Source organism: Sander vitreus, chromosome 4 (assembly GCF_031162955.1).
Source record: "Sander vitreus isolate 19-12246 chromosome 4, sanVit1, whole genome shotgun sequence".
Classification (NCBI taxonomy): Eukaryota; Metazoa; Chordata; class Actinopteri; order Perciformes; family Percidae; genus Sander; species Sander vitreus.
Genome location: NC_135858.1, coordinates 22,884,969 through 22,900,484, shown reverse-complemented (window position 1 = coordinate 22,900,484; position 15,516 = coordinate 22,884,969). Strand labels below are relative to the sequence as shown.

The window sequence follows — 15,516 nt, the reverse complement described above, 5'->3', positions numbered from 1 at the left end:
GGTTTACATGGTTTAATTTTTAAAAAAACACCATATTTTTGTTGTACTGCACCTTGCTGCAGCTCCTCTTTTCACCCTGTGTGTTGAGCTCTCTGTTTTAGCTACAGAGTGATAGCCTGGCTCCGCCCTCCTACGTACTTCTGCTCAATTTTCATTTTCCTTCAGTACACCGTCTGGGTTTGCGGTATAGTCTTGAGTTTTCTCCGACCAAATCTTTACCGGTCCAATCAGGGGACAGAGGGAGTGGCTGAGAACGATGACGTTGAGATTGTGCGCTAGTTTGAGAGTTGTAGTTCCGTAATGGTGGCGGAGAAAGATGCGAGCAAAGCCATTCGGTCCGTTGTGGCAACGCTGCCGAATATCTAGAAGTTAAAGCCCGAGCAAGAACAATCTTTGCTGAGTTTTGTTGGTGGCCATGATGTTGTGGCCCTCCTCCCCATGGGGTTCGGAAAAAGTTTGATTTTCCAGCTCGCTCTGTTAGTGAAGGAAGTTAGCTAAAGTGAACGCTAGCGATGCTAAGCCGATAGTTGTTGTCGTCTCCCCTCTCCCCCCTCCCCCTTCGACCAAACGTTAGCGATTGGTTATGGCAGATCCAGAGTGGCTCTGGGCAGATCCAATAGTTTTAAACTTCAACAGAGTACCCGCCTTCAAGGAAGTTAACACTTGTCAATGGAGAGTGGCCAGACTCTCTGTACAAATGAAATGTACGAGAGTCTGGTAGAACCAGGCTAACAGAGTGAGGCATCACACTTCAATTCCATCTTTGGTGGGAGTCGCACATGCGCAGTAGCTAGGTAAGGACTATGAGGGCGTTGCAGCTAGGTGAGCATTATAACGTGTTACAAAGTGACAAACGTTCGTTACGGAAGTAAAGGCTGGACTACAATAGAGCTGTTTGGAGCAGTTTGTGAACAGTGTTTTCTGTTGGAGATGTTAAGGAGTTAGTTTTTTCCAGCTCGCAAGCCAATGGAGAGTTGCTAGACCCCATGGCTGTAAATTACATTTGCTGCCGCTAGGGTGCATCTAGATTTCTAGGCTACCTTTGGGGTGGACTTTGGGCTTTTTCACTTTGTAAACCTATAACGTGCACAAATAAAGATATATAACACAATAAAGGAAAGGGGAAAAGACAAAAAGCATAATATGAGCACCTTTACAGAAAAAGACAATGAGGGAAGAAGAACTCACCTTACAGCATCTGTCCAGAAGAGCTGCCAGCTTCAGGCTTCATTTAATCTGCGAGTTTGGACAACTGCCTGAGCAGGTTCAGGCAGAATACACACCTCTCAAGGCACTCAGCTTAAACAGGTTTTTCATCCCGAGTGAAGCTCTCTTCTTCAACATGTTAGACAACTACTGGAGAACAGTGTAGGTGTCTCTCAAAACCTGCACTTAGAAGAAGGGGTCTTTCTATCTGATTATCTGCTGGCTCATGATTCTGGAAGATGATTCTGTCATAAAACTTATTTTATAACTGTTCTAACAGGTTATCAACACCTACAGTACAGGGCCATAAAGAGGTATTGGGGATGATTTTTTGTCTTAAAAATGGCAGCACACATACAGACAGGACATGCAGGGGGAGAGAGAAGGGAATGAAGTGCTATAAAGGTCTCTGATCCAATGCATCACTTACCTACTGGATGCCCAAAATCCATTAATTTTGATTGCATTATTGTAATATTTAAACATTTTGGGACAAGAAAAAGTTGACAGAAACATATATTCCTACAATAAATGTTGACTTCAAGGGAAATTATTAGTTTAGTTTATTAAATGTATTTGTCAGGAACATACAATGTACAAAAACATTAAACTCATACTAGGAGAAGAGATGTACTAGATTATGCAATTAATACAAATATAAGTTCACATGCTTTATTAAATAATATTATAACAATAAGCCTAGAAATGCAACAAAGGCAGTGTTCAGAAAATAATACATTTTACAAAATGTTGGAACCAAAAAACACATAATACTGTAGAAAAAAACCTACAGGAGCACAAATCATCTGAGATGGGCAGGGAACTATTCTTAGATAGAATGTGCAGTCACAAAATCACAATAACACCAGATACTAAGAACTAAAGACACTCCTATTCCAAAATATGACACTTATGTGTATGCCACTTTAACAATGCCTGATAACTGGTTTTTTGGTATATTAAATAAACAGCAATATGATACAGCACAACAAAGCCAAAACACACAGTTGAACTTCTTTTAATGATGTTCGTAAATTTCATCATCGAGGTGTACCATCATCCCCTTAAAAAAAAAAGTAACTCTCTCCAGTCACTGAAGTCCTTTTAAGTAATGTGTGTATGTGATTAACAGAAACGCTGAGGTTTCCACTCAATTACCAGGACAAAAACCATGACTCTCCTGTGCCATGCTGTGCAATCTCAGATTGAATCCCACGCCCATAAAGTTGACAGTGCAGCAGCAGGGATGGTCACGTTCAAGGAACCAATATTCGTTATCGCCGTCTATCACAGGAAGTGTTACAGGCGAGTCCAAAGAGTTGTTGTGACGTGGTTGTGGGAATGTTGCATACTGGTTTCAGTGGGAGTAGAAAATTAGACAAAGATCTTCCTGTTATTCGCAGGCCATTTTGCCATCAAAGCTGGAGAGAGCGATGGCAAAGGCCTGCACGGCACACATCGGGTACTTGAAGTCCAGCGTGAAAATGTCATCAGCTATTCGTCCAAATTGCATCACAATGTAGTCCACTGTAAAAGGCAATGAATCGTTTAAATGGCAAGATATGAAAGAATTAATTTCATTTGTTGAAATTAAAATATTATAGGATAACATTAAGTAATGAAATGCCAAGTGAAAGTTGCCATAAATGTAGTCTGGATCGACGACGGTTCATTTAGCTGATAGTTCCGGCGCCGCCAGAAGTTCCGCCAGATGTCCCTAACCTTCTGCTTTCTTTGTGTTTAATTTAAACTCCGGTCACATCGAGGAACATTAACCGGAACCTCTGAGCAACGTTACACGCTGAAAATGGCAAGTTTTGAAGAACATTTTAATCGTGCAACAAGGTAGGCCTGCTTGGTTTTTTTGGGGAATGATTGTGAAGACTTACAAAGAATATGTTTACGGCATTTACTATCTAACTGTGACGTTTTGGGACCAATTGGTGGGGATTTGCTATGAACAAAATACACACCGATACACTGGTAAGAGCAAATTATATTTAACCATGTATCCAGCTAATTAAAATAGCTTACGTTCCTCTATTGTGTTAACAGTTAACTTCACTTAATATTGTACGTGGCGCTTTCTTTTGCGGGGTGCCAAAAAAGTTCCTTCCTGAGACTATTTTTGCAGAGCCATGCTCGCTGCGTCCGGAGCTTAGCGCTGCCCAAGACAATTGTGATTAGTTTAAAGGAATGCCAACAACATCTAGTGGTGAAAAAACAGAAGTGTTTGTCTTCATCAATAGACTGAAACTGTTGGTTGACAATACTCACCGTCTTTGCTATGGACTATCTGGAAGTTTTTGATGGAGGCCTGGGTGACCCTGCCGTTAAAGTTGAGAACATGAGACGCAGTTTCTTCGTTCCACACAGGTGTCTTGTTGTGAAGCTCGATCAGATTGTCCATCTTTCTATACTGGTGCCTTATCAACAAGCCGTCACAGTCCTGCCAAGAATTGGCAAAACAGAAGTCAGAAAAAAACACCAGCAAAGTGTCATATGATTACAGATGATTTACATCTTGACCTTGTGTTCCTCTCATAATAAACAGACAACATATCATAAATCAAGCTGTAAGCAGTATGGATATCATTTGATGACATTGTGCATAGCAGCGGGGGATTCTGGGATGAAGTCAAAATACCCACAGTTCGAGATGCCTACTTGATAATCACACTTTTACGTAAATATCAAATTACACTTTCTGGTGTAACACCCTAGTGACCTGGTCTATTCAGCATTTTATTCTGTTCATTTTGCAGTTTTTATATTCTACTCAAAGCAATAAAACAAAAAATACAAAAAAAACGTATCTCACATTTCGTGGTCGGAGAGGCACTCGTTCATTGTTCTTGTCCATTCCTGGAATGACAACTGTCATCCTTCTGGGTCCTTTCATCCCTAAAACATTTGTTTCCTGATGACAGAAATAATTAAAATTAAGACGTTTGTCAAATATTTCGACTTTTGTTTTTAAACATTATTCGTGAAATTCAATGTAGCTAATTTATGATGAGCTGTCTAATAACTTACATAAATGATGCCTGCTAGTTCCTGCCGTGCATTAGACAAGTCTGGAAGAGCTCTTTCTGGATTCAGAGCATTGTCAAATATGGTGAACTTAGTCCCCATTAAATTGGACCTAGATAATATATTAAATAATTAAAAACTTACGGTAAATTAATACTTGTCTGTTATTACACATTTCGATGCTACTATTGAATGAATTATTTTTGCAGTGTACCTCAGCTTTCCAATAAAGTTCTCTCCACCTCTGGATAAATCTGTGGCATCAATGGAGATGAGGTAATTTGAAGTTGCGCATTTCTTTCTTTTCCTCCCAGCCAACAGGAAGGTCTACAAAGGAGAAGAAAGGCAAATATTCCTGTTACATTTAAAGAAAGAGTGCAATCTATTATACACAAAACCCTAACAATGTTTATTTCAGTGCTAAATGAACTAATTAAATGAATGGAACTACTGACAAAGTTCTTTTTCATCTTGTTTAATGGTGTTTTGGTTTGTTGATGCACTCATTTACTGTTGCTGTGATTGCAAAACGTATGGATACAAATATCTGCTACATTCCAAAACTATCTATCTATTAATATCTATCTGCAATAAAGAGGAAATCCCTGACCTTCTTTGCGTTGTCGAGGTGGAGGTAATACAGAGGGTAGAGGCTCTTGTCCACCCCTCTCTGGTCTCGAGTCACTCTGCATTTGACGGTCACGCCCTGCGGAGCTGGATCCATCACAAAATTCTCCAAGTTGTCAAACTCAATCTCAGGTGATGGAGATCTCGCCTGCTCACAAAGCATGAAAATGTTCATGTTTAATCTAATCTGTTGATGAACTGTTGGTTTGCCTGTGTGACATTACATTACTAAAATGTTTGTTTTTTAATTATGTGTGAATTGTGAGGTTTGAGATACCTTTTTCTTCTTCCCTTTGCCCTTTTTCTTCTTGGATTTTTCGTCTTTTTCTGAGTCAGAATCATCACTCTCTTCTGCCTTTGCTGAAACATACAACAAAGATGGTTAGATAATTGTCAGTGACTCAAAAGGAGGATAAAGGTACTGGTGAACCTGCCTTTCTTCTTTGTCTTCTTGTCTTTGTCCTTATCTCCTGATATTTGGAACAAGGATGATGAGCTGGCGCTGGATTTCTTCTTTGATTTGTTCGACTTTGTCTCCTCTTCACTCTCCTCACTGTCTGATTTGGCAGCTGCTCAGGAGACAGGTGTAAAGATAAGACTTTTGGTTGAATTTTGTAAGAACTCTTACCAAAACACAGTTAATTGTCTAAAATAAAGCAAACATAAGATGCATGCTGTACAATTAAGTCAGCTAAGATGCAAGGTCTCATTTGCAATAAAGGAGGTTCAATGGGCAAACCATGAAGTTTTGAGTTGTGTTTAATTTCCGGAATTGTTCAGGTGCTGCCGGAAATTCTGCTGGATGTCCCTAATTTTTTGGCATCACCTTCTGCTTTCTTTGTGTTGGCATTCTAAACTCCAGTGTGATTTATGAGCAGTGTTGGGAAGGACACTTTCAAAACGTATTCCGTTACAGAGTACAGAATACATGCCCAAAAATGTAATTTGTAACGTATACGTTATTCCGAATACTTGGATTACTTCCACAATGAATTGCATTTTATAAGTAGGAATGCGGCCATCACATCCAGCTTACTAAACAGGCCTATTCTGGTGTGTTCTTCTGTTCCAACTGGCTGAATGTGTACCTAAACAAGCAGATAGATCTTTGTATTTGTAGTCCCGAACTGCATACTACAAAAATCTAACCGCAGTCTAAGCTACCATGAGCTAATTTTAGCTAACGTTAGCTAACATGTCAAATGGGGCTAGTCTTTCAACAGCTCTGGGGCTAGTAAATCAGCATGTAGGAGAATGTAAAGTCGCACGTCAACTATAAAATAGCAAGGTGACCAGTAAAACTACAGCAGACGACTACCCTTAGCTAAAAATAACTTACTTTAAGATGCTTCTTCAGGTTGGAGGTGGAGTAATTTGGATGCTGAAAGGAAGTTGGTTGCTGGCAAGCATAAGTTGCACTGCAGTGCACAGTTATATTTCGTTCTCTCTTCTCTTTCTTTAATGTGAAATGCTGTTTGAATTTCCAAGATAAAACGCATTCCTGCCCTGGCTCTGTTGTGCCGGTTCCGGCTCCATCTTTACCTCTATCAGTGATCACGCAAATAGCTAATTTTTTCGTTTTCATATTGGGGCTTCTGGGAAATGCATGGAGTTGCGAGAGTGAATAAACCCGTGAAACAGAGAAGTATCATCATGTAATCCATTGATTTCAACAATGTAACTGTATTCTAAATACCAACTATTTAAATTGTAACTGTAACGGAATACAGTTACTCATAATTTGTATTCTGAATACGTAACGCTGGTACATGTATTCCGTTACTCCCCAACACTGTTTATGAGGACTATGGTTAACTGCTCCTCAGATCTCTGCAGGGTAAATCCAGACAGCTAGCTAGACTATCTGTCCAATCTGAGTTTTCTGTTGCACGACTAAAACAACTTTTCAATGTACACACGTTCCACCAAAACAAGTTCCTTCCCGAGGCTATTTTGCAGAGGCACTGTTGCGCCGTCCGGCACTTAGCGCTGCCCAAGACGATTGTGATTGGTTTAAAGAAATGCCAATAAACCAGAGCACATTTTTGGACTAGCCAGGGTCTCCTCCGCATCGCTGTGGAGGAAGGTCTGACAATGTGAGACTAGGCTTATCAAAATCCAATCACCTTTCTTCTTGCTTTTTGAGTCTTTTTCTCCGTTTATCTGGAACAATGAAGCTGGTTCTTTCTTCTTGTCCTTCTCCTTTGACTTTGACTTTTTTTCTTTTCCATCAGAGTCTTTGTCCTCTGAAAAATGACAAATAAATAAAATTTAAAAAATGCTATCTGTCCTTGAATGTGATACCGAACATGGAGAATCATGTGAGCACACACTGAAGAATTTAATCTTTCAAAGGCAAATTATGTAAATCTCATTCCTTTGTGTATTAGACCGTAGAGAAACTAAATCAAACTGTAATCAACCAGCAAGCAAGGATTTAAGACCGGGACAGATTTGGAAGGGCAGCTTTTTGTGTGTGCTCAGTTTGAAATTTGCTCTCACTGTTTCTTCCAGCTGTTTTGACAAAGTCTGGCACACGTTTTGTATCCTCAAAACCTTGATTACACTAATGATACTGTCAACGCTCCCTCTTAAAATGTGTTCCAAAATGTCCCAACATTAACTCATATCTTGACTTGCTGACTGGTCACTGCTCAAAGCTGTCTGTGCTCCCTGTATGGTTTTGGCATTAATGAACTTTAGGAAATAAAAGCATGTGGTTAAAACTCTACTTAGGTAAGCACTTTAGTCGAGTATGTCTAGTCACAGGTAAAAATGGCTTTGTCTTAAACGTCTAAACGTTAACTAGTCATACAGTGTGTGCCATTTCTTCCCCAAACCCTTTGTCAACTAAATATATAGTGACTTAAAATAAAAGAGAATTCTGAATTCACAAAAACAACACAACAAACACAAAACTGATATTGTAAAAAATATTAGCTACAGTAGTTATATAACACATTGCCATAGCTATTAATGATATAATTAAATCCATTTCCATGGGTACCATTAACAGAGCACCTGGCTTTCCTTTACAGAAGGAGCAGGGAGCCACAAACACAAGTTAGAGCAGGTATTCCTGAAATGATGACAGCTGATGTGAGGTGGAGAAAGGTTAAATTAAGCTGAGAGGCAAAAACTCTGGAGATAATCCAACCAAAGTCATAGAAAAGAGCAGCAACACTCTTAGCAAAGCGTTGAAGTGAAAATCAGGTCATATCTCTGCATCTGCACTGATACTCACTTGATTGTAGCTCAAGTCAAAGGAATAATGAGCTACACACATCAAACGTTTTCCCTTTCCACTGTAAAAGACAGGTCTGTCATGTTCTTATAGTTTTTGTTCAATAATTAGTGACATTAGTGCCAACATATTTTTGTTCCGATGCACTGAGTGAATGTTTAAGACTTGACTGGTCTAAAGCCATGCTAACAGCTCTGTAAAGCTGTACTTTGGCACAGCAGTGCTTTGAGCTAAATGCTAACATTAGCATACTAACATCCTCACAATGACAATGCTAACATGATGATGTTTAGAAGGTATAATTTTTACCATGTTCACAAAGTACAGCTGAGGCGTGAACGCTGTAACTGGCAGCCACAGGCCGGGCTGCAATGTAACCCTATGGGGCAAATGTGCATTGTCAATTTGGTCCACTAAAAGTGCTTTATTTTGCCACTGAAATGCTTAGTTTATTATTCTAAGTGTCTCACAACATTATGGAAAGGTTCCCTACAGAGATAGGCCTTTAAAAAACGTATTTAAGACCTTTCTGTTTAAGCAGAAACAGCTCTGAAGTCATTAAAAAAAATAATATATATATATAAATACTTGTGTGTATAGAGCCAACATATTTTCACATGTAAATTGGTAAACTATGTGTTTATTTCAACCAAAACTAGAGTTGTGATGGTTGGAAAAGTGGAAAGACGACCTAAAATGGCTTTTCATGGGTTTATTTTGTTTCTGTCAACTTTGAATGAAGTGTATTTTTACGATGCTAAAATTACTGTTTATTTACACGGAGTCTGGTGGCTTTAGAATGCAATTTCGCGGATGTTTTTATGTTTAAAAAAATAATCTTACTTTTTAACAGAAAGGTCAACCTCTTTAGAAATGCTTTCCATAATGTTGTCAGACACTTAGAATATTAATCTGAGCCTGTCAATGGCAAAACGAGCACTTTTGTAAACGTAAATACAAGCTGGACAATTGCCCTATTAATTTACATTGTAGCTTGTTTGTGCCGACTGCAGCGATCCCGCTTAATACTGGACCAATGTCAAAGATTGTTGTTCCCATCAGTCACTTAGACACAACAACATGTGGAATAAAATGGTAGTTACCTTTTAAGTGTCAAAAAATTGGGACCTACAAAACAGCCTTGGTATGTACCAAAACTTTGAGTCCAATTGACACTGAAGTAGAGAACACCATGATATCACATCCCTCTTTCATTTTAGTTCTCAAGCTGGAAAAAGACTGAAGGTTCATTAAGTGGCCATATTATGCTCATTTTTCAAGTTCATAATTGTATTTTGAGGTTGTATCAGAATAGGTTTACATGGTTTAATTTTCAAAAAACACCATATTTTTGTTGTACTGCACATTGCTGCAGCTCCTCTTTTCACCCTGTGTTCAGGTCTCTGTTTTAGCTACAGAGAGACCTCTCACTGCTGTAATATCTTTGTTGGCAGTCGCACATGCACAGTAGCTAGGTAAGATCACATCATCTAGCCAGCTGTTTGTTTCTACAACTTCAGTAGTACAAGGCAGGATTAGCCGGGAGACTTCTTCTAAACGAGGGCACACTTCCAAATTTGCGTGGAATACCTGCAGAACAGGGACATGTAAGTAGTTATTTTGTAGATTATGGTGAACTAGTGTGTGTTGTAGCAGTGTTTTGCCATTCAGAACGAGCTAGCATGCTACGGTTAGCAACCTCGTTTCGGCTAGTGACGTAAAAAGCCCTGCCGATTTTGAACAGCTCACCTGGAGACTGAAAGCAGAACACATTCAGAAACCTCTATCTCACTCAAAACAGCATGGATGTTTTTTTTCTCCAAGTTTGGATGTGTGTAGAAGCACCAGAGACACAAAATAACACCCCAAATCCCAGAAAAAGTGATTTTTTTCATAATATGGGCACTTCACTTCATTCAAAGTCCTTAATTATTTCTCACCATAGTTGTAATTTAGCAAGCTTGTTGGCTAATCCGTGTTTTCTAATTATTACATTACATTTTTACTTACATCATTTTCTCCAGACCTCCTGCAAAGTGAATTTGCTACAAAGTGCTACAGAGGAGTCTGGCCAAAACCTTCTATTTTTAACTGTACATTTTGGTAAGTAGAATTAAAAGGACATTATCAGGATTTAACCGTTGCAACAATTTGATGACATCTTCCACAGTTAATTACTTAAGGGCAAGCTACTCCCTTGACTGCCGTGTTTTGTTGCCCCTGCTACCAAGTCAGTGTTTCCATTCAATCACTATTACACAATAAAAACATTTAATCCTCTTAACAACATGAGTCTGGTCTCATAACTGTTGTTTAGATTAATTACACTGTTAATGACTTTAGACTTTAGAAAATAGTTTTCCTGCTTCTTGCCATACCTTTAGATTTAGATTTCTTTTCTTTGGCAGACGTTTCAGAGCTGTCCTTTGTTGTCTTTTTCTTAGTCTTCTTTTTGGGGGTGTCTTCATCATCGTCATTATCATCGTCATTATCTGAGCCTGAACCTGCGGAGACGGAAAACATATTCGGAAGACTTTTGTTTTTTTTATTGATTACATTTGATTTAAGAATTTAATTGTATGGTATTTAATTAGAGTTAGGCCTTAAAGGTTTTCATTTTAAAACTCAGAGAGTCACTAATGACATACCTTTCTTCTTTTTTGGAGCACTTTTGGCTTTCTTTTTTGGCTCTTTCTCCTTTTCTTTGTCCTTGTCTGGTTCTTCTTTATCTTTTTCTGGTTTCTTTTTCTTTACCTTCTTTCCATCTATAATGTTGATAAGGAAACAGCAGTGGGGATATATCACAGTAGATATAGAGATACATGCAAAATATCAGTTTGTTATTGCGGGCTTTGTAGGAAATGCTTCAAATATTATAGAAATAACATCTCTTTAGAGTTGCTCACTTTGGATGGCAAGCCTGTCCTCATCGGATACATCTTCACTTTTCTTCGTCTTTGTTTTTTTGGGCTTAGCCTCTTTTGCATTCAGCTTGGCTTCTGTTGTGCCATTTGTCTCTTCTTTCTTCTTTTTTGGCTTCTATGGATTTTCTTTAAAAGATCCAAAACGGATTAGAGGTGAGACTCGTGGAAGGACAGGAGAGCAGAGAAAAGATGACAAGGGACTGGACAAACTGAAAACTGGGAGACATAAAAAATAATCTTGGAATATAACAGCATTTAAATATATAATATTAACAACTCACCATTGCAAAGTCAGATGTGAAGGGAAGCGAGGGCCAGAAATAAAAAAATAAAAAAAAGATTTAGAAGAATTGTATTGTACAGTTATCAATATTATTGTTCTAGTATAAAATATACAGTAACTTACTAATTTAATGTTCAATGGTCCACATGCAATTTTATAAAAAATACCCTAACATCAGTGCAGTAAGACACTCATATATGTAATAATCATAATGTAAAAGCTTCTGGTAAAGCTGTATGTTCAGTTGCTGATATGGTTGCCTCGTCCTATAAACACTAAAAAAAATTTTAAAAATACGACACAATCAGAAAGTTAACCACCAAAGACAACATAAAGAGAGACAGAAAATGTATTTATTGATTCTTCCTTGTTGTCTTGTTGGTTCTGTATCCAAAATAAACGTGAATATTCTTTCCAATTTGCTATTTCTTTCTACATCACCTGCAATATAAGCTTTCATCTTGGCCGTCTAGATGCAAGCTTATGGAAAAGTCCAAAGGGGTCACAAACCCCTAACCCTTAGTCCTCCGACCCCCCCCACTCAATGTGTTCTTACATACATTTGTCTATATGAGTATGTTTGAATACCATACAACAGTACAAATATATCTATATTATAATAAATAAAAAGGGAACCCAGATGTATTTGTGTGAGGAGTCTGGAGACTAAAGTACAAAGCGACAGGAACAACGTGTCACTGACACAAGTCACAGAGAAGGAGGTCAGTGTGATTGCGGCCGGTGAAGACAGGAAAGGTAATCCTATTAGATGTAGAGCCTGTATCCACGGAGATCTATTTGTGTTCTCAGGCAATCCACAACTCAGAGTTACAGCAGCACATTTGACATTTGTCATATTGTAATCAATTGTGTTAAAGTTGTCCAATGTCATATTACACTCTCTCCGAAGGAGCATATGTGTTTATTATTTTTTCTTTTGTACTGTTCTGCTGTGTATATTTTCTAATATTACAGTCCTCACACAATTTTTTAATTTCTGTCCGATGTACTTTTCAAAAATCATTAGATTTTCTTTTAGTATTTTCAAATGCTTGGTTATTACCGTAATCAAAACTAATCTTTTTTAAATAATGTATCTGAAACTGTAATAGTGAACTTTATGCATTGCTTTGTAAAGTCTGGATGACCCATAGATTGCATAATTATTGCAATTCACTGGGAGGATTTGGATTTAATAAACGCATTTATAAAATGATGATTCAGTAATCACCTACAATATTGCGTAAAAGGAATTGAAATTTTTGACCTAGTTTCTGCAAGTAGATAATTGTAGTAGTAATTGTTGATACATATACTAAAAGTAAACAGAGTAGGCATTAAAAAAAGGGAATTGCATTAGAAAGGAAATACTGTTGCATTTGGTTTGGACGTCACCCCAGTAGCACTATAAGTGGTTTGGGTAGCTGGATTACATGTCTTCAATCCCCCATTCATGCTTTTGCAGATGCATTGCTCAGCAGAAGAGTGGAAATCATCAATCGAGATGCAACATAATGTCAGATATAAAGTCTGTCCAGGCTGTAGCTGCCTAGAGAGATGCTTTCCAGTTTTGAAGTCATGTCTGAATATTGTCTCTGGTGGAACTTACTCTAATAAAATACTTCCCATGCTGGCATTGGTGTACAGAGCAGTTATCTCACATGTGGGTCAGAGATTATTGTTTACATAATCATTATTCTAAATGTATGTTATTTAGATTTAAGTAACTCTACATTACTAACTAAACAGAAGGCAAAATGTCTGGCAAAAAAGATTGAAAAATGTCTCATGGATGCATTGTTCCCCATCTCTAAACTCTGCATGAGCAGTCCAACTGTAAATATTGTTGTATGACAACAGTAAAAGTGTTATTTGACTCTCATCAAAGTAACTTGTATCCCTTAGGTCTCTCTTCAAATATCATTACATGTCATCATCACACATGTAATAAGATTATATTTGGTAGTCAATAAAATAAATCCACAAAACCACAACCCTCCCTTTTACCTTCTCTGCAGACATGGCGTGGCCTCTGACTTCCGCTACCACTTCTACCACTTCTTTTTAAAGGTTAGAAAATAAAAAAGCAGACTTCTCAGTGGAGATAATGAAAGACTGGGAAAGCCCTGTACTCACTGAGTCTCCATCAGCAGAAAGTTGTTAATAGGATTTATGTGTAAAGCCATCTGTAGAAACACGTCAACGGGAGAAACCAACAAAGGCTCGGGAGGAGGGAGAAGACTTGTCTATCATGTGTGTCTGCTATCCACAGACTTACTGTAGCACTCATGTAGGTTACATTTAAACTTATGTAAATTATGTAAACGTTACATTTAAATAAAAGATATACCTGAACTTGCAGCTGTGGGGCTGAAGCAGAATCCCTAACTTCTTGAATCCTGAGGCAAAAACAATTAAAAACGCATGTTAGTAATTAAATGTAGTGATATTAGTAACTTAGCTGTAATTCCATTATTTTTTTCAATTGTCTCATTTTGGTGTCAACAAAATACTTACTTACTTACTTAATTTACCTAAAAGAGAGGCATTAACTTGCTATAAAGTATATGATCTGAATCCCACATCTGAATAGGGCTGTAACCATTTTCATGATTAATCGATTAATCGTTTGGTTCATAAAATGTAAAAGTAAAGCCCAATTTGTCATATTCATATTGCTTGTTTTGTTAGACAGACAGTCCAAAACCAATATTATTTTATTGCCATAAAGGACAAATAAACCAGCAGATATTTACATTTGAGAAGCTGGAACCAGTACATTGTGGGCACATTTGCTTAAAAACAATACATTGATTGTAATAAAAAGTTGCTGATAAATTTTCTGTTGACTAATTGATAAAAAAAAAAAATAGTTTCATCTCTAACCTGGAACCTGGGTAGGTTAAAAAAGGCTCAAATAGTATGTTCCCAGATAAAACAAATAACTACCTACGTACATATTTTTGCTGTACAGTTATTTTCAATATTCATCTTTGGCATTCTAATAAAAAACCTTGCCATACAAATACAAGACAATACACTCCATCCACCCATCCACCCATCCACCCATCCACCCATCCACCCATCCATCCATTCATCCATTCATATATAGTGTCCATTTTTTGCCAGCCAAGACAGTGTCAAAAGCTTCTCATCTTCTGCTTCCCATAACTCAGTGAACTCCGTGGTACAAAGTGTCATTCTTACATTAACAAGGTGGACCTAAGTAGGCCTGCCTGACAGCCACCAGTAAAGCTTTCCATTAACACCTGTTGGTTTAGCACCACTTGCCCCGTACCAGCGGAAAGTGTGTGTGGTAAAGCAGTAATAAAGATTGAGAAAAGACCTCAGTAGGACTAATGGAAGACACGATGAGCATATCCAACACTTAGATGAACGCATATGAAAAATACTTGGATTACACACACATTTGCAAAGTTCTGTATTGTTGTGTGGTAATGTTGGCATACCTGTCCTGTGTCCAGGCCTCTTTCACGCTGTGATGGTGGAGAGGCATGGCTGATGTGTAGAGAGGTTACAGCCTATCCAGATTTTGGTCTTAATGAGCAAACATGACAATAGAGAGTGTACTGACAAAAGGATATCCAATGTAAATCACTACATTTAAACCTGTATGTATTAGTATGAACTTAAAAACATGCATTAATACAATGTCTCACCAAGTATGTTGTGGTTTTTCTAGGCAGCAGTGTGATTGTCTCCATCCAGCTTGTGAATGCCCACCAGGCTCATGACCCGAGTTCTAAGAGGATTTTTATGAACAAAGCAACTGGTTCCCCCCGTCGACTACCACACAACCAGGATGCCCGACCCTTCTACTGGGATTACTCTAATCAGCTACTCACCATCTGTGAGCATTTTTGTGGAGGTCCCCAAGAAACAGCTTGTGTGTAAATTTGCTTTACTGGGGGAAAGTAAAACAGCTTTAGTTTAAACAAAACAGATAGCATTTTTAATTCAGGTGCTTTTAACCAAAACAGGATAGAAATGCACAATCGTCAAGAGCCTTGAAATTAGAGAGGGTGAAGAAAAGTGAAAACGAAAGGCTCTTTACTTTAACAGCTACAGGTACGATGCCTTAATATCATTTGCTCCAATGGAACAGCTCAGCGTGAGTGTGAAGCAGGATCATATTAAAAAATATGGCATGTGAGCTTCCCTAAATCAATAAAGATTAA

At 38.1% G+C, this 15,516-nt stretch overlaps 1 protein-coding gene across 2 annotated transcripts; it reads right to left on the bottom strand.

Annotated features, from left to right (window-relative positions):
* Nucleotides 1–1,864: 1,864 nt before the first annotated feature.
* tulp1b (TUB like protein 1b) lies at nt 1,865–15,171 on the bottom strand. 2 transcript variants are annotated; one of them, XM_078249059.1, is made up of 15 exons: nt 14,998–15,171; nt 14,788–14,859; nt 13,668–13,716; nt 11,017–11,149; nt 10,759–10,875; nt 10,489–10,614; nt 6,993–7,112; nt 5,301–5,435; nt 5,144–5,226; nt 4,850–5,014; nt 4,454–4,566; nt 4,243–4,351; nt 4,028–4,126; nt 3,484–3,655; nt 1,865–2,733 (listed from the first exon to the last, which is right to left on the bottom strand). In XM_078249059.1, exons 2-15 carry the CDS (start codon nt 14,832–14,834, stop codon nt 2,600–2,602), a joined length of 1,602 nt encoding a protein of 533 aa, XP_078105185.1. In that variant the 5' UTR covers nt 14,835–14,859; nt 14,998–15,171; the 3' UTR covers nt 1,865–2,599. The 2 variants fall into 2 exon arrangements, with proteins under 2 accessions (XP_078105185.1, XP_078105183.1); XM_078249057.1 differs by having other exon boundaries at nt 14,788–14,875; nt 14,998–15,170.
* Nucleotides 15,172–15,516: the final 345 nt, after the last annotated feature.

Coding starts and splice junctions, on each gene's coding strand:
- tulp1b (XM_078249059.1), bottom strand. CDS start 14,834: ATGCCTCTCCACCATCACAGCGTGAAAGAGGCCTGGACACAGGACAG. Junction 5,436..6,992: donor CTCAAAAAGCAAGAAGAAAG/GTGATTGGATTT, acceptor TCTCCTGAGCAG/CTGCCAAATCAGACAGTGAG. Junction 3,656..4,027: donor TGCCTCTCCGACCACGAAAT/GTGAGATACGTT, acceptor AATTCTTGGCAG/GACTGTGACGGCTTGTTGAT.